The sequence below is a fragment of the Etheostoma cragini genome, chromosome 11 (genome assembly GCF_013103735.1).
Source record: "Etheostoma cragini isolate CJK2018 chromosome 11, CSU_Ecrag_1.0, whole genome shotgun sequence".
NCBI classification, from domain to species: domain Eukaryota; kingdom Metazoa; phylum Chordata; class Actinopteri; order Perciformes; family Percidae; genus Etheostoma; species Etheostoma cragini.
In genome coordinates, this window is record NC_048417.1 from 18,500,548 (window position 1) to 18,525,911 (window position 25,364).

The 25,364-nt window shown below is 40.4% G+C and overlaps 2 protein-coding genes and 1 long non-coding RNA gene across 4 annotated transcripts in view; 1 reads left to right on the plus strand and 2 right to left on the minus strand.

The window, feature by feature from the left end:
• Nucleotides 1-340: 340 nt before the first annotated feature.
• On the plus strand, nucleotides 341-8,384 carry sept10 (septin 10). The gene is made up of 10 exons (XM_034886673.1): nucleotides 341-584; nucleotides 1,698-1,812; nucleotides 2,214-2,409; nucleotides 2,605-2,791; nucleotides 4,910-5,071; nucleotides 5,326-5,422; nucleotides 5,767-5,935; nucleotides 6,029-6,161; nucleotides 6,747-6,925; nucleotides 7,546-8,384. The coding sequence occupies exons 1-10, from the start codon at nucleotides 555-557 to the stop codon at nucleotides 7,559-7,561; spliced, it is 1,284 nt and encodes a 427-aa protein (XP_034742564.1). The 5' UTR covers nucleotides 341-554; the 3' UTR covers nucleotides 7,562-8,384.
• Nucleotides 8,385-11,460: 3,076 nt separating this feature from the next.
• On the minus strand, nucleotides 11,461-14,519 carry LOC117953538. Its single transcript, XR_004658636.1, has 2 exons — nucleotides 12,482-14,519; nucleotides 11,461-12,346 (listed from the first exon to the last, which is right to left on the minus strand). It is a non-coding gene; the product is annotated as an uncharacterized LOC117953538 (long non-coding RNA).
• Nucleotides 14,520-14,664: 145 nt separating this feature from the next.
• Nucleotides 14,665-25,364, minus strand: part of LOC117953532 (E3 ubiquitin-protein ligase SH3RF3-like) — an 88,614-nt gene continuing 77,914 nt past the window's right edge. For both annotated transcript variants that reach the window (XM_034886667.1, XM_034886666.1), the window contains 3 exons: nucleotides 24,200-24,525; nucleotides 16,176-16,549; nucleotides 14,665-14,953 (listed from right to left, as the gene is read on the minus strand). In XM_034886667.1, coding sequence (XP_034742558.1) covers nucleotides 14,785-14,953; nucleotides 16,176-16,549; nucleotides 24,200-24,525 — 869 coding nt within the window. In that variant the 3' untranslated portion in view covers nucleotides 14,665-14,784. The remainder of the gene's footprint in view (nucleotides 14,954-16,175; nucleotides 16,550-24,199; nucleotides 24,526-25,364) is intronic.

Genomic DNA, 25,364 nt, shown 5'->3' on the forward strand with positions numbered 1-25,364 from the left:
GGAGTAAAAGACAGCATGTTCTTCAAATGTTACTGTTAACTTAAAATGTTAAAATTATCGTAGTTCCTTTTGAATTCTCTGACGTCAAAACTCATAGCCATCTAAAACATCCAAATGATGGATGTAGATGTTACGTTGTTTTTGGCTTTACGATTTTTTTTTGAGAGTCTGCAACATGCCATGAGAGCGACTTCGAAAAGTTGCGCTGTACCATTATACAAAGAAGGGGTGGTGGGTTTATTGCCGCAGTAAATCATCATTGTTTGGCTACATTTTTTGACATCTGTCGTGTATTTTACTCCTAAATATAGTTTAATGTTTAAACTTTGGTGAAAGTTTGCCTTACTTTGTAGAATTTTAGTTTTAAAGCAAATTGAAAAACTATCGATCTAACCTCATTCTTATCTTGTATTGAGTAGTCTAGTCTGCCTAGTTGTCTACAGTAAACGCAGTAAGGCGGTCCTGATCAGGTTTCTTAAAAAAAGAAAAAAGAACTCGGTCTTTAGTTAGTTTTGTCAAATTATTTCTGAATTTATCAACTTCTGGCTAAAATAATGGCTTTTACGGATGTTGCTCGGCAGCCGGTTAGTATTTTATTTATTTTTTTATTATGTGGTTGACAAGTTACAGTGTTCCTGGCAGTTGGGCAGGGAGTGTCCGGGGCTATCATTAAATTAGCCACCGCTAGCCCGATAATGCAACCTACTTTCTGTTAAAGTCATTGAAAACTTGGCAGTTCAAAGTAACTTACACACATTTTCGAAAAAACCCAAACAACATCTGCCCCTCACGTCGACATAGTTACACCCAGAACCCAAAGTTTGACTTTTCGACTTAAGTATTCAACTTTTCAACAGGGATTCCATGTTACAGCTTCAACAAAATAGTCGGTGGGGTGAGCTAACATGGCTAACACTGCGCAGGCAACAGTTAACAAAAATAGAGTGTTTGCTGCACGGTTAACTGGAAAATCAAATGCCTTGTGTATGGTTTTTAAGGCGTTTATACCATTCTGTAAGCATCTCAGTAGTGTTCCGTATGTAGCTATTCAAATCCAAGCATTGATGTGCTACAGCTACTAACGCTAGCACAACATTGCAAAAGTGTCACTGGTGAGTTTTGTAACGTTAGCTCGATGAGCGTCAATAAATCGCTACATTTTTGAGTGAAATTTGGCATCCACATAGTAACTCTAATCAAGACATTTAGGCTAAAAAAAAAAAACAAAACACGTTCTCGACGCTTGCGTGAACATGTAGGTGTTCTCACATAGGTGACATAGTTTAAAATGATCAAACGTTGGAGGTTAACGATGAGGAATTTCTCTACGTCATCAAATTGTACCTGATCATAGCCAGGTGAATTCTAAAGACGCAGACCTGTTCAATCGCTCTCCATCAGCTCCGCAAAACGTATAAAGAATGGTCTATATCACAAATACCAGTTGTGCTATCACCTTTGACATGATATGGTTTGTTTAACAAATCATGCCAAAATCTTTATTATTGTGCATCCTTAAAACAACATTTAAATGTGTGAAGCTGGAGGGTCTTGGCTTGCAAGTGAACAATGCCTAATAGTTAATATTTTATCTATCCTGCCATAATAATCACACTTTTCCGGGGAATCATTTTACTTATTTGAGAAAATGGCTGCAGCATCTTGAGAATGATCTTTCTGTGCAATTTCTCCCTCAGGGTCAAGGAGTCCGGCCCCTGTCCCTGGCAGGCCATGTGGGCTTTGACAGCCTCCCAGATCAGCTTGTCAACAAGTCTATCTGCCAGGGCTTCTGTTTTAATATTCTCTGCATTGGTACGTTGTCACACACACACACTACACACAAACATTACACACTTACGCACCCTTACCGAAGCGCTGACACACACAGGACACTACTACTTGAATACATTCTTCACCCACTCTCATGCACACGTACAGATTGTTTCGATTAACCACCTCAATCCACTACCATTGCTTAGCTCTGTCCGACATTTTAGCTCCTTTTCTCATACTCCTTAGCTAGAGTGCCTTTTGATTAGGGCTAGACAACATGGCCCTAAAGTAATGTCAAGATATTTCATGGTTTTTCTGCGATATCCATATTCTTGTTAATGTGACATAATACTGAAAAAATATATATTATTGTTTCCAAGAACATACAATTGTTTTGTAACTATTTTAATTTTAATTGTCACATCTTGTTCTGGCTCTAGGTGAGACTGGTATTGGAAAGTCTACCCTGATGGACACCCTGTTCAACACGAACTTTGAGAACTTAGAGTCATCCCACTTTGAGCCTCAAGTGAAACTGCATGCCCAAACCTATGACCTACAGGAGAGCAACGTCCGACTACGCCTCACTGTGGTCAACACCGTAGGCTTCGGAGACCAAATGAACAAACAAGAGAGGTGGGAAGAGGAGTGTGTTATTGGCAGTGAAGAAGAGTTACAGGCTCAAAGTGTTCAAAAGGGTTTGACTGATGATGATGTAGTGAATGTACTTAAAAATGAGTTTCTACTCAAAATGTACTGCCATTGTGAACTAATCTGTGTTAACCACTCATAAAACCCAAATGTCTAATCAGCCCTATGTCTTTCTTGTAGCTATCAGCCAGTGGTGGACTATATCGACCGGCAGTTTGAGAGTTATTTACAGGAGGAGCTAAAAATCAAACGCTCTCTTCACAACTACCATGACTCGCGAGTCCACGCTTGCCTTTACTTCATCTCTCCCTCAGGTCATTCACTGAAATCCCTGGACCTGGTCACGATGAAAAAGCTAGACAGTAAGGTATGATACGTGTGTGTGTGTGTGTGTGTGTGTGTGTGTGTGTGTGTGTGTGTGTGTGTGTGTGTGTGTGTGTGTGTGTGTGTGTGTGTGTGTGTGTGTGTGTGTGTGTGTGTGTGTGTGTGTGTGTGTGTGTGTGTGTGTGTGTGTGTGTGATGACATTTCTGGCATAACAAAATTATTGAAGGTACTGCATATCCCAGACAGGCATATTATACAGGAAATGTTTGGAATTTGAGGGGAATATTGGGCAAATTGTTTTTTAATGGTTATTTTACTGAAATAGTACAGGTTGTTGCACAGAGTAACTGTACCGGTAGATTGTGTTGGTTACCATAAAGGCATCCCAGAGATGCTTGTCGTCAGTGTGCTTTAGACTGTTAACCTTTTAGGATAACCTTTTATACACCAAAGTTCAAAATGGCAGCTTTATTATCTCGCCATAACCCATCACACTAGGTTGAAAAGAAGAGGTTAAATGCCGAAATAAGTTTATCTCCGTGGATATGATGCTAAACTGATCTTGGACTGACTTCTGTTGACTTTGATATTTAAAAATGGACCTGTCAGATCTTTTGGCTGCCATAGAACCCTGGCTTATATATTGTGAAGAAGACACGTCATTATACAACCAGCTTTCGTTAGATTTCATTTTGTTAATAGCAACATTCCAATGCAAACTGAGTATGTTCTAGTCAGAAGTGCTGTATTAGATTCTGCTGTGGTTGTTGGTAGACTTTTCCTCTCAGTATTTCAATGTCTGACTGTTGGGAGAGGTTCACTCACTATCCAACTGCCTAAACCCCTCCCTTCACTCTTGAAATGGTCAGAAACTTTCCCATACTCTGTGTGTAGTGAACTTGTGTCTTTTGTGCGATTTCACTGCTCTGGAGTGTCAGTAACCCTGGATTTGCATGTAAATGGAGGACAGAAAGCAGTGGAATGCTGTAATCACCTCACGCATACACACTCAAGTTGTCCTTTTGTGTCACTGTACAGAGACACACAGAAAGAGCCATTTGTTTAATCTGCAGCACAGACGGACAGAAAGACGGACAGTCACTCAGACAGCTGTTGGAACACATCTCCTAGCATTGTTTGGTTTTCTCTGCTGGGATCAGTGTGTATTCTGTTTGTGTGTATGGGTGTGTGGTCTGGGCCAGAAGCTTGTCTAGTGACAATAACTCATTCCAAGCCTCTCTTTTGTATGACACGGCGTTGGACAGACAGACGAGTGGAATGTGGGATGACAGAGGGGGCTGCTGGGCCAGAAATAACATCACTGAACCTGGTTTATTTAACACAAATCTAAAAGCAGTTTGAAAAGTATTTTAGGTGAAGTAAGACAGACAAAGACTGTTGGAATAGTTCTTGTTTTTGTTGAATTGTACCCTGCCAGAGACAGACTAATGGAGGCCTTTTCAATGTGTCTACATGTAGTTTCCTGCTTTGTCAGTGAGACAAGCTTGTTGTTTTAGCTCTACTACTAAATGTCTATGACATCGGGAGAAGCCCTGCTCAAAGTTCACAGAAATTACCGTTACTAAGTTGGTATTTAAAAAACTACAGAAAAAAATAACAAGTGATATAATTACCACTACATCATAGTGGCTACAGGCAAAGTGCTTTGGTGTGTTTTTGTGATATTAGTGACTATGATCTATCGTAAGCTGCACAAAAGATGCTGGTAACTGTGAACAGACCTAAGTTGTAATCTAATCAAGTGAAACTATCCTTTAACTCCTGAGTAGGAAACCCAGTGATCTCCTTGTCTTGTCCCTGTACAATTTGAAGTGTGTGTGTGTGTGTGTGTGTGTGTGTGTGTGTGTGTGTGTGTGTGTGTGTGTGTGTGTGTGTGTGTGTGTGTGTGTGTGTGTGTGTGTGTGTGTGTGTGTGTGTGTGTGTGTGTGTGTGTGTGTGTGTGTGTGTGTGTGTGTGTGTGTGTGTGTGTGTGTGTGTGTGTGTGTGTGTGTGTGTGTGTGTGTGTGTGTTTATTTATGTATATGTATGCTCGTTTTACACATTGCAGTCTGAAGGTCTAGTTCTGAAAATATTGAATAATGATGGATTTCTAAGGAAAAGGTTGATTTGTACATGTACGTGCTTCCCATCTTACTGTAGGTGAACATCATCCCTGTGATCGCCAAAGCTGACACCATCAGTAAGAGCGAGCTACATAAATTCAAGATCAAAATCATGAGTGAGCTGGTCAGCAACGGCGTCCAAATCTATCAGTTCCCCCTGGATGATGAGACCGTCGCTAAGGTCAACACTTCAATGAATGTAAGAAAACACACACATTAAACCTTGAACTAGAGCGCTGTCTTAGGGCCGGATTATGTTGAAAAGAACGTGTCACAGCAAATGAACATAGTTACACTTCAGTTATAACAGTCTAGAGTATATGCTCGTAGGTTTGCAGTTGTCTTGTTTTCAGAATTGAACTTGCCTTTTTTTTCTAGAGAGAGAGAGAGAGAGAGAGAGAGAGAGAGAGAGCAGTTAGTTCAAACGTATAATCACATAAACTGTTTTCGTAGGGTCATTTGCCTTTTGCTGTAGTAGGCAGCACGGAGGAGGTCTCCGTTGGCAATAAGATGGTGAAGGCTCGTCAGTATCCTTGGGGTGTAGTACAAGGTAAGATGGACCATTGTTTTGCTGTTAACTGACGGATCACATTGATTTTAATCTTTCAGACCTACATTTCTCCCCCTTACAATCACTTTCACACTTGAAAATCACACAGAAATGAGAACTGTGGCACAAACTGTAATGCAGTTTTGAGATTAGCACACTGCTGCCAGTCAACATACAGTAAAGAAATATCAGTTTGTTTCAGCGTTTTGTCATGGTCTAAATGCTTTTCCAAAGTCTTTCTAGCCCCATATAAAAACATGTGGAGGACATTTATAACACTTGAAATGGACAGTATTTAATATCAGTTGATGGCCAACCCTTGTATATCTATTGATGTGTGTCAGTGGAGAACGAGAGTCACTGTGACTTTGTGAAGCTGAGGGAGATGCTGATCTGTGTAAACATGGAGGACCTGAGAGAGCAGACACACACACGCCACTATGAGCTGTACCGGCGCTGCAAGCTGGAAGAAATGGGATTTAAAGACACCGACCCAGAGTGCAAACCCGTCAGGTGAGCTCATTAACACCTGTGTGGGCACAGTGCAAAATGTATATCTGACACAACTGACAACTGACGTGTGTGTCTGTGTGTGTGTGTTTGTAGCTTGCAGCAGACTTATGAGGCCAAGCGTCAGGAGTTCCTGGTGGAGCTGCAGAAGAGAGAGGACGAGATGAGGCAGATGTTTGTGCAGAGGGTGAAGGAGAAGGAGTCTGAGCTGAAGGAGGCTGAGAGAGATGTATGTAGACATGTAAACACAAACTTATTCACATGGGACTCTTCATTAGCAGCATATTCATTAATATTAACAGCAGTTTATTACAGTGTGGGCTTGCTGAGATGTTGAAAGGTAATAACTTGTTTATATTAGTCCCAGACAGGTAAAAAAACAAAAAAACAGCCCGACTTCTTTGGAAGAGAAAACTCTAGCGAACAGTAAAAGTACTGTCTTTTGAAAACATCTGTACCATCTATAACACACTAGTACACTGTTGGGTACTGACTGTATTTTTACCCTTGGAAGTTGTGAATTGTCATTTTAGCAACACATTTTTCCCTTTTTAGTTCTTTGCTCCTATGAATCATGAATAAACCAAATATAAATATTGTTTCTTCTTTTTCTGGATAAAATCAAAGCGGGAGCATTTGTTCCGCCCGGGGAAACCATTTTACATCTCAGTTGGTGTTTGTGAGACAGAGAAAAGCCTCATTATGACAAAACTAATTTGTTGCATATTCATCTATTATTTTTGCTCCTTCTTCTTGATACTATCAACATGCAGGTACTCCTGTGACTCAACACTGTTCTCTCTGTGTGTTTCAGCTGCAAGGCCGTTTTGAGCAGCTGAAGCGTCTCCACGCAGACGAGAAGGCCGCCCTGGAGGAGAAGAAGAGACTCCTGGACGAGGACCAGAGTTCCTTTGGCAAGAGGCGGGCTGCGGCCCAGCTCCTGCAGGCCCAGAGCCTCACCGCCAACGGCAAGAAGGACAAGGACCGCAAGAAGTAAGCGGCTAATGTTTCATGCAAATATACAAGAGCCATAACTTTACACGTCAGTAGGCCCTGAGGATGGAATGACACGTTTTGACTCGTGTTGACTTGTTGCTGACTCGTTGCTGACGGTGGCTTCAGTGCTCGGTTTTAGAGATGTAAACATACACATTCTAAATGGACCCAACTTGATTTCCTGTTGCAGTGTATGTGAATGGCATCAACTGACAGGAAGTTAACAAGGGCCCCGGCTGTTGCCTGTGTCTATAACACAGGACGCATTGCCAACTGCTGGTAATATTAATATAGGCAACAAATCTGATGACTACTGAGTGCATTTCAGATTGGTCTACACAAGTGCACATCATGGAGGATTTTGTGTTTCAATCTTAATAAAATATTGAATAAGAGGATGAGTATTTTGGGAGTCATTAACACAAAGACGGCAGAACAACTTCAATCTAGAAAGCAAATGCATAGAGTGAAAAACTACTTAGTGGGGAGGTAAGTTGTTTACAGACAAACTGTAATAGAGCCAGTATAATAAATCCAGTAATCTGGAGCGAGATATGTTATTCTATTAAATCAGCGTTCAAATTTGATCCTCAACTCCATCTTGTTCTCTCTTCCAGTTCTGGCTTCATGTGAAGCCATTGGGATCTAAAGTACACTCCAGTACGACCAGTAGGACCAGAGACGTTCGGGCCACCTTTCCAGCCCTTGTGGCCGGTCTCAAACACTAATCAGGAGAACCGCACACAAACCAGCAGTGTGTGTGCGAGCGTGAGTTTGTGCCAAAGTTTAATGACTGTATCTATGAATCCTGTGTGAACTTTCCACAATAGTATATTTTTAATCTTCTTAGTAGGTTTTATACCTCTGTAATATTTTATATTTATCCTTTCATTTTTATATAATACTTTTTTTGTGTCACACAGTATACCTCCGCCTTCAGTAACTAAAAGAATTGGATACGTACCATGTAACACTACATTAAAAGGGACTTCCTCGCTTACGTTTAGTCTGTCTGCCATCTTTAATGTTTTGTAATGCAGACTTACGCCTGTGCTAATGAGGAAAACATCAGTAACATGCTTGTAATTTATTACAGATCTCTTTTCAGACATGCACCTCACGAGGAGCTTTACATTTTAGTCTCAGTGTCCAAATAAATGCCACATTAGAGGCGAGCGTGTCTAATGAAGCCTCAGAGATAAACAATCACTTTACTTTCATTTTTTTCAACACGCAGCTGTTCTCCAGCAGTGAGAATGAATATAAATTGTGAGCATTCCAGCTCTCTGTGTATTAGTCCTGCCATGTCTAAATAGAGCTCTAACAGAATAATTACTCCACAGAGACCTTTTGATATTTAACAGATATGTATTTCAATCCAGCAATACAACAGAATCCATGTCTGAAAAGGGGCTTAAGTGATCATTTCTGAAAGCTGATGTAGTGCATTCATCATCACAAGTTGTCAAAATCATGATCACGGGGCATTATAATTCCTTATTCTTATTATGTCAGACTATTCAGACTATTTTTCTTAACATCCTTGATGCTATAGCTATGAGCCCAATGACTCCTAATGCTGTTCCAAAGGGACTTCTGTCTCAATCCCAGTTCTACAGTTTACAAGGAGGCTGAGGCTTGGTTTTGGAACTAGGTACATGTTACAGCATATACACAGTGTATATATATATGTATATGTACACACACACTGTGTATATATAGATATATATGTGTGTGTGTGTGTTGTTTTACTTGCTCCCTCATTTTTCTTAGTGACACAAACTGTTAAAAGTTGCAATGTCTGAAAAGTGCTGACTAGTGGAAAGAAATGCATCATGTCGAGTCAGTGTTTGTCTTTATTCACTTCTGTCTGGAGTCACGATGAGACACCTTGAAGCATTTTACAGAACTGAGTAAACCATGACAATAAAGTGTGATTTATAAAACCAACAATTACTCACAAACACTGCCACTTTATATGTTACACTAGTGCTTAATGTGTGTTAGTGCCTTATCTTTGTGGAGCTTAATTAGAAATCCAGTGAGGTTATACATCCAGGGAAACACACTGATGTCTAATGGAGTTAACCTTGTGAGACACATTTGTACTACACTTGTATTTAAGGAATAAACAGTGTTATTTGGGAGCTTTTTCTTCTTTCTAAATAAATCTTTGTATTTTTGTCTTGATACACTATGCTTGTCTGTTTTTCATCTCACAATATGACATCTTATGATGGCTACATCGTGTTTTATTTTATGTTCCACTTTAATTAAAAAAAGAGAAAAAATTCAATACAGTGTCATGTTGGACGGAGTGAAGTTACATCCAAGGTTATTATAGTTTTGCATTTTTTATTTCATTTTGACTTTGTTTTGAAATTCAGTTTTGTAAAAAATGTTTAGTTTTAGTTTAGTTTTTCTTAGTTTTAGTGTTAGTTTTAGTCTTTCTTTGTAATATGGGTTATTTGTCGGGGGATTCAAAAAGGTCAGAAACAGTATTGTGTATAAATAAACACTGTTTTTGGAGAATTGCTGTTTTGCAAATGGAACACAATTTTATTGTTTGTCACCTTCTCTTCAACTTCTGTTTCCAACGATGCAGAAAGCAAAAAGGGAACAAGGAACTGCGGCATTTTCAGACCAACAAAAGACCCACAGACCTCCTGACGTATTTGCTCCACCTTTGTGATTTATCATAAAAGAAATGTCTACTGTAGAGACGTCTACTTTTACTCGTAAAGGGATAGAGGATGATCACACGCTTCCTTTAAACATCGTCCCTGCCCACCACTTGGCTATACGTCAACATGCACAAAGTGAGCGCCCTGTTCTGCCTCATAGAGGTCCCGTTCCCTGCAGTGTCTAACTCTCTGGCTCTTTTGCCCTTCATGTGACTTACAGCTGGCACACAGGCAGACAGACAGACAGGTCTGGTGTAAAGCTGCTGATCAGTTCCCTGCAGAGGCCTGCGGCACACCTGCTAGGGTTGGGAAGAGGGCGTCCTAAAGAGATTTGACCAAGGCAAAAATGTGGAGAAGTGTGTGCATGTGTGCAGTCACTTTAGTTACTTTGGGTGGGAAAACCTGCCAGAGGTGAAAACTGTCTCCGTTCTGCAGAAGTCTGTAAAAATCTAAATGCGTGGCTTGCCTTAAATATAGCACTTTGAGATGGTGCGTTAGCATCAACATTTTCTATGTGCACTTACACCCAATCCGAGATAGTTGTCACATCCCTGCGCGCGCACATGCAGATACTCACATACACGTACCCTTGTCACCTTTTGCTAGTCACTCTAAATGCAAATGGAGGTGATCATTGTAGACAGGCTCGGCTGCTGGAGAGATGAGGTTGTCATTTAAGGGGAGTGCCGGCGACACTCTGAAATTACCAATTACACACCTCGTCCATGCCAGTGTTGGCTTGAGAACACAAGAAGAGAGACAGAGGGAGAAAGAAGGGAAAATATGGAGGGAATTATGCAAAGACTGAAAGAGTATCAGCTTTATTTTTAATAAATCCTTTATTAGCATGTCTGTAATGATACAGAGAGTAATACACTCTGTCAGACATCTATACCTGGAGTGTTGCTCATGATGAGGCTTTACAAGTGCATAATGAGCACATTGTGAGAGCAGATAATTATAATTAGAGCAGAATATAATATGATTCTCAGGATGAATCCTCCAAAGGGCAACCATTAAATCCTAATGGAGTGTACAGGTAATGTGTTTGTTATGTACTGTATCAGAGTACACAAGCGTGCATTGCTTGCTATCTGCCTGTGTCATCTGTGTTATAAAGCTGCAGGCAGATGCGGATAAAGACACTGGAATCAGTTTTAAAACAAAGGCATTTATTGCGAGAAATGCACTTGACATGAAAAACAATCAAATCAACCACGGGCCATTGGTACAAGACAATGTATAATGATCACATGGTAGAGAGCGCTGCATGGCCAGCGCAGCGCATGACTTCAATGGCACAAAAGGCCTATAAATATTCTGCACAATATAGAATAATATATATACTTTCTTTTTTTTCCCTCGCTTTACTGCTGTTTTTCAACCCCAAACAGTCCTTTTCATAAAGTTACTTTTTTATGTAAAAAGCTACATACAGAGGCCCCGTTCCCTCGCACACACACACACACACACACACACACACTTAAACACACAAGTATCCATAGGAACAAATATGGCCGACATCTAATTCAAGATGGCAGAGTGATATCTCAGGCTTCCTGGAAGAAATAAAAAGGGGAGTGGACAGTAATGTGTTATCAAGTCCAATAAAAAATGGTATGTGCATTGTTCTGTTTGTGTTCATGTCCAATGGAAATGAAATGACCGCTGCTGTTGATGGCTTGTTCACAATTTTCCAAGCCGTCGTCATGAGTTCTCAAGTGGTATTTACAATCAGGAAGCTTGAGGTCAAAGACAAGATTACATTACGTAAATAAAACACAAACGACATGAAAACATTTGTGAAACCAGCAGTTTAGGATGTTCTCTGTAAAGTGACCGCTGGGGTTTTTATTCCTGATGTTTGTCCTGTTGTAAACTCTTCTCCTCCTCACAGCATCAATCTCGTGAAAACTAAATAAGACCGGCGAGATCCTTTGATCCCAGACACAAATGAAGACTTGTGCTTAAGTTTGACTCAGTAGAAATTAGAGTCCTCGTACAAACAGAGGAGAGGAACCTCGCTCGGGTTTGTGCACAGCTGTTGTGGAATCTGCTGGTTTTTTGTCATTGAATCAAACGAAGCAGAGCTGAGAGAAAAACAACTAGCAGGCTCATTGTACTCATAAGAAAGTAAGGAAGAGACCAAAATACGGATTGGTCTGCCTGATGTACCTACTTTGTGTGTGTGTATGTGTGTGTGTGTGTGTGTGTGTGTGTCTAGGCATTTCTAGGATGTGACTGACAGGTTTTAAAGGCCGATGCAGATTATGTTTGTATTGAAGCTTCGAATAGCTAATTCTTCTGCAGAAATTTGACATTTAGTCAAAAAAAACATTGCATTACATGGCATTTTTACTCGGCTGAACCAAAAAAAACTGTTTTAAAAAAGCCTCACAATAAGCCTAGCTGTGTACACTTGAAAGAGGATTAAAAAAACAGACAAAAATGGTCAATTAAACTGAACTTAAAATGTAAAGAATCAAAGCGATATCTGTCAGACTAGCCCTAGTCTTTTACTGTGTGTGTGTGTGTGTGTGTGTGTGTGTGTGTGTGTGTGTGTTCTTATTCTAAATTGTAGAGTGTTTTTGGTTTCTGTTGCTCTAGACGCACAGGACTACCCATGCTGCACTGCCAGCAGCAAGGAGAGGATTGCAGACCATGCTGTAATCACTTTGTAAAGTCTATTTCCCTTTCATGGTTTTGCATGCTTTCCTTCACAGTTTAAGGGTAGCTACTAGACTCAGTTTTTTTATTTTTTATTTCCCCCTTGTAAATATGTTTGTTTTGTTATTTGCATTAAAAGTCATTTGTAAAAACAAAAATAGAATAAAAATCAAAATAAAAAACATACTGATATATAACATACTGGTCGAGTTCCCCCCCCCCCCCACACACAAACAATCGAATAGTGGGGAGAAAAGAAACCTTTACAAGGTACAAACTGCTTGTGCTTTTGTCTCCTCAGTGACAGGACACCTCCACTTCAAATAAAAGAAAAACATGAAAACATTCATTTAAACTTTTTTTTTTTTTGCAACCAAAATTTGCTACCCCTCTTTTTCAGTTTCAGTATGAAGTATTACACGGAAAATAATTACATGGACAAACTAATGTAACAACCTTTTCAGACCATTACACTTGTGGCATTGCACTGCACTTTTGAGTCAGATTCGGTATCTGCAAATGACACAGACACGTTGTGCTTGTTTTCTGTAAGTCTGTGGAGAGCCTGTAGCAACAGCTCATGTCTGAGTTTTTATTCTGCGCTTACATCATACGGGAAAAAAACATTTCAAAAGTAGAATTTTGTATTTATATGACACATATGTGTTTTCCATATAATAAAATGCAGTCCACCCAGAAGATTCAAGTGTGCTTAGTCAATTACAGACTCTCACCTGGTTGTGCCCCAATTAAAGCCAATTAGACATCTGTGTGTTCAGCCAATGAGTGAGCTTCACCTGGTGCACATGACCAGATGTTTGTGCTTCGCTCTGGCCTAGTTAAGAAAACAAAAACAAAAAAACAGCAGAAAAACCATTTTGTTAACTCTATTCTTTCAATGATACATGGTCAGTATTACTCTCTGTCACACACACACACACACACACACACACACACACACACACACACACACACGCACACACAGTTAGCGAGTCAAGCTCTGAGTTTCGCTGTGCTTCTATCACCAGAAACAGGGAAACAAGGTAGATGGTTGCGACTGGATGTAAACTATACAAGCCTGGATTTCACACACTCAGGACGTAGAAATTCACAAAGCAGACGGACTGTACACTCACTGAAGCTGTACAAAAATACTTGTAAGATGTTGATAAACTCAGAGGAAAAGTTGTTGTCAAAGGTTGGCAGTTGTGTGATGAGAATCTTGCGTCCCTGCCTTCTGATTTCAGGTGTTTTCCCCTCCCCCGTCTCCCGTGAGCATTGAATCCACACATATTTGGTTTCACAATATTGCTGCATTCAGACAAAAACTCTCAACAGTATCTCAGAAAAGGCTGAGGAAGAGGGATTATTGTCAGCAAGAATATTCTTGTCTGATCTCTGCATTACTGACTATATTCTTTCATGATATAAAGGATGGGAAGTAGCAACGGAAATCCCGTTTGTCAAATAAATAATAACTGAGTGTAAAATACTGTATACGTAGATATGTCGGGAAATTGTGTCAAACATTACCAAGTGTTTTCTTTGCCTCTATAATCCCACTTAAAAGATCCAAAAACAAAGTTTAAAGAGTTTTGGCGTAACCTTTTTGTTTCCTACATTCAGCAGGCCACTTTATTCACTTTAACCCAGTTGTGGGGGGTCTGTAAAGGACAAATTCAAAAAACAAACAGATGGCTGTATAAATGTATGTAAGAGATATAAATAGAAGAATGATTTACCTTAGTCATGTTTTACTTTTTGCACCTTTTGTTTTGTGACAGATCATCACAGCATGACTAGTTTGGGACAACACAGACATCTATTTCAACATATATAGAAGAACTTAAGAATGCTACATGCATTGTTATAAACATATATTGGGTTGGTAAGTAACATGTGGGCTTGTTGTCACAAACTAGACACGGAGATGTGTTTACAAATCTGCACCTTTCAAACTAAGAAAGCACCCAAATTTAAGTTCTGAGGTCTTAGAGAAAAGCAAAGTTAATGCTTTTTGTACTAGGGTTTGCTGGTGGAGGTGCCAAGGAGAAGAACTGGGAGCCAGGGTTTGTCTTTCTGTGCTCTTTGAGTCTGCGTGCCTTCGGTAGTCAACATCACAGGTCCAGACAACGGAGACACCGGGTCAGCAATGGGAAAAGTGGCCCTGCTTCCTGTGTGGCTGGTTAAAGCTGGGGCTAGCTTTCCTGTGTGTGTGTGTGTGTGTGTGTGTGTGTGTGTGTCTTGATGTTTTCTGCCAGTATTTATTAGGTTTAAAATTTGATTAGATGTGTTTTTGATAGATTCTACCAGAGAAAGCATTCTGACTATCATCAAAGCAGGTTTCTTTTTGCACGGTCTGTCTTTAATCCAAAAGTATAATTCTCAGAAACAAATTTCAGTCCATTCCTCATATGTATGTAGCTGTAAATCTTGTGTGTGTGGTTGTGTTTTGTAACTCAGAAACAGGAACAGTGATTTGTTCTTTTGTCCACTTTTTCCATTTCAGAAGCTCTCGACAAAGCTGCTGGGAAATAGGCCGGTCTGTCCCGTCCTCTGCAGGGTGCCTTTGTACCAGCCGTCCTCCCTCTTCTTGTGCACAAACACTACGTCGCCTTCCCGCAGCTCAATCTCTGCCTCACTCTGGGGCGGGTAGGGCACCACCACACGATACCTGCAACACACAGAGACAGTTTTAACACACACAACCCCGTGGGCGACATCACATGCTGGAATGGCTCACCTGAAAGAATGTAATCAGTGCAGGTGTAAGTTGAGCCTGGGGGTGTCACGATTCTCCAGATCCTTGATACGAGTACATTTTGGATTCTTGATTCAATTCTCCTTATTTTTTTATATATATTTTATTAAAGCACAGGTTGCTGTGCCATTTTTAGACTACACTTTTATGCAATATATCCGACCCTTTGTTGGCAATTTAAAGCACTACATTGTCAAATATAAAACATTTATTAACAACATAAATTATAATGTTACAATAACTTTTTTCAACGCGGACGCTGTCAAAATAACTCACTGGAAATCCAAAATATTTCCACACTGGCAACTACAGTGAAAGAGGAGGGGGCTCAAGTAATGTCGCTGGGTCTCCTGCGTCTGCTCCTGCAGTTGCCATCCTATCTTTTCTTTTGACTGGCTGTGACTGTTAGAGGATATGACTCGCAGCAACTTATGCGTTTCTTCCGCTTGGCAGAACGTGAAATGACGGCGTGCAAGGCGACGTGGGCGGGCACATTCCTGCTGGTCTGCTCACGTTCATTGTGCGCTTTCATCATGCCTAGTTTAATTGACTGTGGATTCGGCTGCAGTGTTTAAATGTTCAAACAGGACATTTTAAATCAAGACCCCTTAAGTGTTCGGGTTGGTAAGTTGATTTACCCCCAAAAAATGATCTTCTGAAAATGTAGAAATTTCTTATGTCATGCAAAGTCTCTGAATATGAGAATGTCTGGGTGCAGTTCCACCGCCGACTGCTAAGCCCATGGTGTCATTAAGTCATGGCGCTGGTCCTGGGGTCTTGTGTCGCCGCTTGACGAGCTGCCCGGACGTGACGTGGGGGCATAGCAGAATCAACGATTCCATTTAAAAAAACGATATTTAAGATTAATATCGATCAATATTTCAAATCCAAATCGTGACACCCTTAGTGGAGAGTATCAATATGTTCCCCAATACAGACAGCAGTGTGAATGTATGGAAAAAGAAAAATATCAACCCTCGGATTCTCTGGGATCCTGACCCGTCAATATGTTCCCTCGACCTACCTCGCTTATGCCTGGCTTATAGGCTTCCAGCTGAAAAGTGTCACCTTGATTAAGGTTATCAACAATATTAGGAGCAGGATTTATTACAACAAGGTAAGTGTGTGTGCACACCTCTCTCTGGACAGGGGTTTGGGTTCAGGCCGGAGGACCATCAGAGCGTTGCTAGCGCGTGTTGCGGGGGGCGACATGGGGAAGTTGGTGTCCAGGGATCCAGACTTCCTGTGCAGAGGCTCCAGTCCAATGGCCCCCGCCATCTCACTCTCGATTGGACAGGAGCCGGCTCGTCCCTGCGATGCCATCGGACAGGAACCTGAGCGGGCGTGGTGGTGATGGGGGTGAGGACGGTGGGCAGGGTCCGTGGCCACGGCGCCTTGGCCAGATTGTGAAGGGTCGTGGGTGGGCGGGGAGGAGGGAGGTGAGCGAGGTTTCTTTTTGGCTGCCGCACCTGACAAGAGCTTTAATAAACCTCCTGCTTTCCTCTCCTTCTGAGGGATGGACAGAGTGAATGAAGAGGAAGAGGGAGATAAAACGAAGAGATGAAGAGAAAAGGAGGAACAAACAAACACAGAGGCTGTTAGGTATACAAGAATAAAAAGTCACTTGAAAATGACCAGATGGTAATGAAAACGGTGTCTGTGTCTCGTCTCTACATATGGAGCCCACAGACCTCCAATGTATACACTACATTAATCCCCAAAAAACTGTAATGAAACAAATAAAAGACTATTTTCCTATTGAATCCATCTGACGTGAGGACATACATCTGGTAATAAAAGCATCAGAGGGCAGACAGTAAAGCAAGGTGAGCGGTTCTCCTTTTAATATTCATATGCATATATGCATATGCATTAACTCAGAAACATTGATTCATTCCCCCATTTCAAATCACAACTAAAACACATCTGTTTATAACTGCCTATTCCACCTAAATGTCTGTTGCTCTGCCTTTTCTGTTGCTTTGTTGTATAGTATTTGTTTTTCTGTTGTATAGTATTTGTTTTGCTGTTGTATAGTATTTGTTTTTCTGTTGTATGGTATTTGTTTTTCTGTTGTATAGTATTTGTTTTTCTGTTGTATAGTATTTGTTTTTCTGTTGTATAGTATTTGTTTTGCTGTTCTTAATTTATGAATTCCCTGTGCGGCGTCCTTGAGTGCCAAGAAAGGCGTCTTTAAATAAAATGTATTATTATTTATATTATATGCACAAAGTCTGAGGAATTCTTATTGACCGAGACATTAAACTGTCTTTTATGTCTGCTGCTTTGGTGCTGTTTATGTTGAAAGGACACTTCTCTGCGTCTTCAGTGTCTCACTGTGATTATGTGGTCCCTTTCTGTAAAACTACAAAGTGTTTTTACATTTCTTTTTGTGTGTGTATTCATAAATCAAACAAGCATACAAAGGTTACCAATGTTGCCAGATTTGTGGTTTCCTTGGATCTTTTACATTTAAAAGTTGTTCCTCACATGTGAATGTCATGTCATAAATGACTAGATCTAGGTGAAATTAACAAAGACAGCCTGATTCTACTCTTCTACCTTCTGACCTTCACTCACGGTTTCGAGAGAAGGAAACTGGTAATGGGAGTAGTTATTACTCTAACAACTCAGAAAAGTATGGTAATTAAGATAATTTTCACAGTACAAAGGCCTGCTCAGTCACAAAGAAAACTATGAAAAGACAGGTAGCTGTGCAAAGTGGTCCGCTAACAATCCTTCAAGCTGAATACATGTGCATCTACTGCAGTGGTCTAAAGAATAAACAGTATTGATCACAAAGAGAGTGTTTCTTAATGCCACCTATAAAGGCAGAGTCATGAATGCTTGATTATAGAAAGGCTGCATTCAGTCAGACTCCGTGTGATACCAGAACAACAAAACACTGCTGCCTGTCCTGATTTTGCCGTCTTAGTGATGACAACATGGATCAATACTGAGCATGCCCGAGCATAATTACATTTTTCTTTGTAGATGCATGAAGCCTCCATATCAGCCCAGTCTCTGCCTTTCAGCCATCTGTTTCTTTTATACATGAGCTGCTGGATCATGCATCAGTTTTCTTTTTTATATTCAAAAAATGCTGTCTATTCAAGGCTGTGATGGACAGTTGGCATGGCAACGGTATGGAGTTTATAGCCATTGGCTATAGAAATAAAATTGACTTGAAAACAGAGGCATTGATTGTCGAAATGTATAGCTGAAATGTGTTACTTAATCCAAACCAGAGTAATCGTCACAAAAATGATCGTTTCTCAGTAGCAGTATGGAAAACATCTGCAACCACACTATACACAGAATATTTACTGCTTTACCACAGCGCACACCTTCTCAGTGTTTTTAAAAATGCATTGACAACTGAATTTGCTTATCTTACAGTCGGTCTGTGTAGCTGATAAAAGAGCAGACAAAATACTAGTGCTGTGACCAACAGCTATGTCAAAATGCTGCATGAATGACCACTCAGTAATTTGCATGTGATTGAAACTGAACAGTACATTAAAATGACTCCCCGTTCGTAGATATAAACGTAATGGTACGTAAAGGTACCAAAGGGTCATTACAGAAACAGCAGCAGAGGCAAATGACAATGGAGCAGACATGTTAGTGTGAACCTGTGCTGCAAAGTCTGGAACACACAAATGGGGCGATGCCTGTGAGCTAGTTCAGGCAGTCAACTTGAGCTGCACTGCTGTACACACGTGACATGCCTTATTCCCTGTATCATTTACCAAACACACCCCCTTAATTTGGCTGTTTAAGTTGCACAATTCAGCATCTCTGCCTTGTCAATGCTGCTGCTGCCCTGTACCTGTATCGCTGCCAGCTTTCAGGCCCACCAGCACCCTGGCCAGAAGCTACTTCATCGTCACTCGCCAATATGTAAACCCAAACTGAGGGGAGAGATGAGGTCGGAGTCTGGCCGCCAAACACAATGTTCTGCTGTTATATTTACATTTCAGATGTGAGCTGTCTGCCTGAACTAAACCTTTGGTTGTGTGTTCCAGACTTTGCAGCATTGGTACTTTACCATTACGATTATAAAGACGTTATAACCACCAGTTTCAGTCTAACTCATTACGTATGTGTTAACTGTTTTATATCCAGAGCAAAGTTCATTTTTACAGATATCTGCTCCGTTTCAGGTTTGGTGTTTGTTTCTTTTCTTGTGTATGTGAGCGGTTTTATTTCTGTGAATCACAGTTGCTCACTTTGTGAGTGCAATCCTTGTTACCTTGATAATAATGATTTCTCTCAGCTGTCTTCACATGAGAGCACTTTTTCACATGAGAGCACAAGCCATCTCTTTTTGTCCTCTCCAGCTTGAATGATTGGTCTAAAGATCAGATGGATGCTACATGCTGCAGTAAACATTTGATACTGCCCATTACAATTTCAAAAACAACACTGAGAGCTTATTTAAGGGAAATCAAAACCTATAATTACATTACAAAGAACACTTCTGTATAATATATGTGAAATTGTTGATATATGTGGCCAGGATAGCTCAATTGGTAAAGCAGGCACATGTATTTGGAGGTTTATTCCTCAACGCAGAGGGACCAGGGTTTGAGTCCAACCTGTGATGATTTCCTGCATGTCTTCCCCCTCTCTCTCCCCCCTTTCATAGCTGTCCTAATCCTTAAAGGCAGAAATGCCATCCACAACTTATTTTGTTGCCCATCTGTCACACCATATTTGCAAGCCTTTGCAGAAGGCTCCGTACTAAAGTCAACTACAGAACCAGGCTTAAGGCAAACCTGTGCTTTCTGACTGCTGTAAAAAATGGAGACGTTTAAAATGACAATCTGTCCGAGTAAAGGCCAGACCTCAGGAAAACAGAAAACACAGCTAGTACGCCTGCTTTGGTTTTGGGTTGCAACTAACAATTGATTAATCCATTAATCATTATATCTTAATCAATTAATTGCAAAAAATGGCCATCATAAGTTTTGAAAGCTCAAGTTAGCATTGTAAAATTGCTTGTTTTGTCTTACTAACAGTCTAAAAATATGATCAATAATATAAAAAAGAGATAAGAGCAGAATATACTCATGTTTGAGGCTCAAAGCAGCAAAAATGTGGTATTTTTAATCAATAAAGACAACAATTACTCTAGTTTTCTTTAGATCAACTTACCGATTAGGTCTCTAAAGGTTTGCAAAATCGGGTCAAAATACATAATCTAAAAGTTCTTGTATCCATGAATGTAAACTATAAAAAAGAAAAAAGATAGGGCCAAACAGGAGAACCTTTGAGTTTGACAATTTGGTAGTTACATTACAACGCAAAGAGTGATAATGTATACTAAACAGACTGAATAGCAGAACTTTATTCAATCATTGAACCTCTAACAACCTCTAACAAACAAAAAACAAAACAATACATTTACACTGACAAAGTACACAGGCACCACATTTTTGGTATAAGTGACAAAAACCATCACAATATCTGATCAAAGAAAGGGGTGGGGTGGAAACGGGTCACATGCTTATTTCACAGATAAGAGGAAAGTTTTATTTTGATTCAATGGTGGGTTGCAGTTTTTCTGGGCCTTTTCAACGCAAAATTAAACTACACAGAGCGCTGCTCTACTCCATGGCTGCAACACAACAAGTGCCTGGCCACTACAGAAACCAAAACTTGCACTTGTTAAATTTGTAAACAATGATTTAAAACCAAATCCTCCAAACAATTCCAATAAAAAAAAAAAAACGATTCTACTGGATTCGTAATTTTGAAACCATTCCAAGACGGAATCGGTTCTTGACGCCCAATCCTACTAATGACTAGTCTTAGTAAAGAAATGGGTCAGAACATACAATATAAAATGTTGATTTCCTTCCTGTCATTTAAATAAAGCTTGTTGGAATTGTACTCTGGGAGAGGGAGGAGAAGGCAGAGAGAAAAATAAAGATAAATAGATGGGGAGAAAATGGTGAGATACAGAGGCAGAAAGGAATGGAGGATGGACTCAGAGAGGGAAAGAGGTAGAGGGGTGGACAGAAAGAAGGAGAGGAAAGAGAAAAAGTGGAAAGACAGAACAGAGGGATGTAGAGAGAGAAAAGGAAGGAGGGAGGGAGGTGGGACTGAAAGCAACGGGAAAAAGTGAATAATTACTCCCTTTCCTCTTTCATCTGCAGGCTTAAAGGCTTAGTCTGCCGTTGAGTGTGTGTGTGTGTGTGTGTGTGTGTGTGTGTGTGCGTGCTTGTCTACGTGTCTGTCTGTGTACACGAGTGAATCAGACGGCTGCAGTTGTTCCAAAACCAACCACCAGATGGCAGCAAACACTCACACTTTAGGTCCAACTTAGTACTGGAGGAGTGCCTTGCTCTGCAGCACACTGGCAGGATGCTGGAACTGGAAAGACCATGTAGTGTTTTCTTTCTTCCTCTCTGTTCCTTTTACATTTTGGATTGTTAAATAAACGTCCTTTACATTATGCGCGTGTGTGTTTGTTTGTGTGTAAAGTTTGTGTGTAAATGGCACATCCTGACATAGATACAGTTAAAAACATCTGGGAAGAATGAGGTGCTGATGTTGAGTTCATGTCAAAGGCAGGTTTTGAACTAAAGCTTTCAGAGTAAACGCAGGGGTGTAAAGATTGCTCAGGGTTGAGAGGAATGATGCTCTGCACAACAGTCTCTGTCCACCCCCTCAAAGCTATTTAATTATCATGTAGTGCTCATCACTCTCTAAATGCTTTTGTGGGTAAAACTAAAAAAAAAGTTATGGGAACTCCATATTTTGCTTGGTGTAATTGTTCTAATCTAAGCCCAAAGCCTTAACTTCTTTTATACAGTTAAACATAGTTTTTCAAGACATTTTTAGACATTTTCTGGACCTTCTGGAATCGTGCAGGCACTTCCTATAGCCTTCCAGTTGGCAGCTGCCCTGCGTGCACAGACTGCTTGGAAACGTCTACTAACACATCTCAATGTCCAACGTGATATGTGTCTGTAACGCTGGCTGCGCTCTAGACAGTGTGTCGAACAGAGATTATCCTAACTGTGTCTGCCAGACAGTTATCATAGCTGCTTTATCAGTTCTTCTGTAACAAAGACCGACTCCGTGCGGCCTCATCGCCACCCTGACTTCAAACCTGATGATTCGGCTCTGCCAAGCACAAAATATTAGAGCAAGCGCTGGGACTGAGGGGTTAGGCTGAACCTTTTTTCCAAGGGATGCTATGATGATATTATATTGTGGCGTGAGACTAAAACAGTATCTTTAAATTAAATTAGTTATCCTACTTAAAAACTGAGACATATGATGGTTTTTCTTACAGAGTTTAATCTTGTCAGGGTGTAATGGCATCCAAAACAGCATTTAAATCATAACTGGATGCTACAACTAAAGCAAATCCATATTGAGAGGTTGTTTTGGTAGCATAGCAGCTCATTTAGGCTGGGTGAGGCAGGTCATCACTTAGGATTTATAGACAGCATTCCAAAACAAACTAGAATAATTTTATTAGGCTGACATTTCATTTAATGAAAATAAAAAAAATATGTATTTTGCATTTTTTGATATGAGAATGACATGAGCAATACAACTACATTGTTCCGACTTCATTAGATATATTCAGCGTATCAGTAATAATCCTGAATCTGGATCAAGCTATCTTTGAGTGTGACAATGTAAACAAGGCCGCTGCCTGCTGTTCCATAGTCAATGAGCTGCTTGTCAGCTAGTCATAGATTAGCTGTCCCAGACAGTGGAGCCAACAGTTAAACAAATGGAGCTGAGACAGAAGCGAGCATTCGGTCCCATCCTTCACTGTCAATGTAGCCCGATTTAACATCCACAGCTTTAACACAGCAGATATCACAACATATAGGATGGGGTTCAGCATTTGTGCCAGCTGCCTGGGGGAATGACACTTACTGAGGTAAATACAGAGACAATACACAAAGCCATGGGATGTCTCGAAGACAGAAAACATTTTTTCACCTGATATGGTGTTAAAGATAATTAAAACATGTGGTGGGTTTCTGTTACAGGATGACAAAATTCCTGCACAAATGATATGTGTACTAGTATAACTGAGAGGTTTGAAGGAAGAAAGTATTCTGTTAATGGAGATGTGGACCCACACTGAGTTAATACTTGTTTTTGCCATAGTGAACACTCTGCTCTAACAAAACAGGTTCCTGACTCTGGATATTTTAATTTAATAATGACTGTAGACTATGGAATGTTTTTTTAGATTAATTAATCAATTAGTTCACTTGACAAAAAATGAACCTGCAACTACTATGACAATTGAGCAATTGCTTTTATCCTTCTTTCATTTTCTAAGCAAAAATACAAAATGTTCCATGTGGTATTTAATCAATACTTTCTGGGTTATGGAGCGTTCATCAGACAAAATCAGCTTTTTGAAGAGATCAGGTTGGGCTTTAGAAAACTGTAATTGGCATTTTCTCACATTCTATTGACTAAATGACTAATCCATTCATTAAGAAAATGATGTACTTTAAAATGCCTGTGTATTAACATGCACTATTTTATCTCAGAAGACGTTTTTGTTGTATGTAATTTACTACACTGTACTATCTCGTTGGCTGTTGTTGATTGCAGCTATGTGAAGAACTATATACCAAACAAAAGTTTCTCTTGGGGAATATAAATGATCTCTCTTATCTTATAATAGGACTAAACAATGATGAAAATCATCATTAGCTGCAGACCTAGTCAGAAGGCGGTGCTCTTATTTCATTGAAAATAAACATGAATTGCATGCAAAAGCGTTGAACCAATCAGTATTCAAAGACTTATTTCATGGTAAAGAGTTTTCACATAACCAGTCCGGTCTTGATGTACTTAGGCAAGTGATTTCTTTAAATTCTTTCTGGAAGACAAGTGTGAAGTTACTGCATTCAGCTCTTAATTATGGATGAGGTGGAAATAATAGACGTTGCATTGTAGAAGTAAGACATCCAATTATTCTATTAAATAAAAAGTGCTAGTTGTTCTCATTTCTCAAAACAAAATACATCTTTTGTATGCAAATCTGGGTAATTAAGGCAACTAATGGTGGAATATCAGTATCTATTTCCACAGAGGATTTTTCACAGTATGACTCTTAAACATTGGTGCGGAAAGGATTGAGAGAATCGTGAGAATGAGCCTCACCTTCTCTGCTTTGGGTGCGAGGACGCCCTGGGTGGGGCTGTGGGAGTGGCCCGATGATGGTGTCTGCAAGGGACTGGCCGGGTCCCCGTTGAGAAGCACCGCTGACACGTTGGGAGGCGTGAGGCAGGAGAGAGGGGAGGAGAGGGGAAGGAGGGGCCTCAAGGCAGGGGAAGAGAGGGGTGAGGGCCCTAAGCTGGGCCCTGGAGACACCATGGAGAGAGGACGACCCGACTGTCCTGGGCAGCGTGAGGGGGAGGAACTCTGAGGACGCAGAGGGGAGAGGGCCACTGTGGAGCGCTCTGGGCTTCCAGCAGGAGGACTGTGGACTAAAACAAACAAAAAACACACATGTGTTATTTTAATTTATACTGTTTATTGTTCCCCAGTGGGGAAATTATAACTGTGAAATACTTTTAATAAGTGCAGTCATCACTAATCCTGAGAGGAAGCATGCAAATGTTTTGGGAGCAATCAATATCTGAGGAAAGATATGGTATCAAAATAATCTGTTACTTTGGTATGCAGGTTTAGCACCATTATATAAAAGAAATGCCATTTCACAGAGGCGATCCCTGGTTCCTGGAAGATAAAGCCACACTATCGCAGGATTTTGTGCCAAATTTGGATTGCAGTTACGTCTAAAAGGACTACTGGGTAATGCAAAATGCAATTACTTGACACACTGTTATGCTTAGGAGGCTTAAGCATAGCAGCAAAGGCTGCTGTAGTCTATCCCCACATGCAATGGCTGGAATGCAGAGAAACCTGATTATCACAGAGATGCAGTAGATGAACGCACATTATCTATAAATTACTTGTGTGGAGTCTTCAATTCACTTCAGTTGCACATTTTTGGTCTGACTAAAACCCACAAACACAGAACAGGCCAATCTGAGAGGATGAGGTTCAAAATTCAAACCAGCTTGCTGGAAATGTGAATGTATGTAACATTCTGTGAATAATCTAAGATTAAGTTGAAACTTGTTGATACTTGTAGAAATAGGAGAACTGGCTGAGGTGTTCTGAGTTTTGGAGCACTTTTCACAGACTTGTATGAGGTCATTTTGTGCCACACACACACACACACACACACGCACACACACACACGCACACACACACACGCACACACACACACACACACACACACACACACACACACACACAC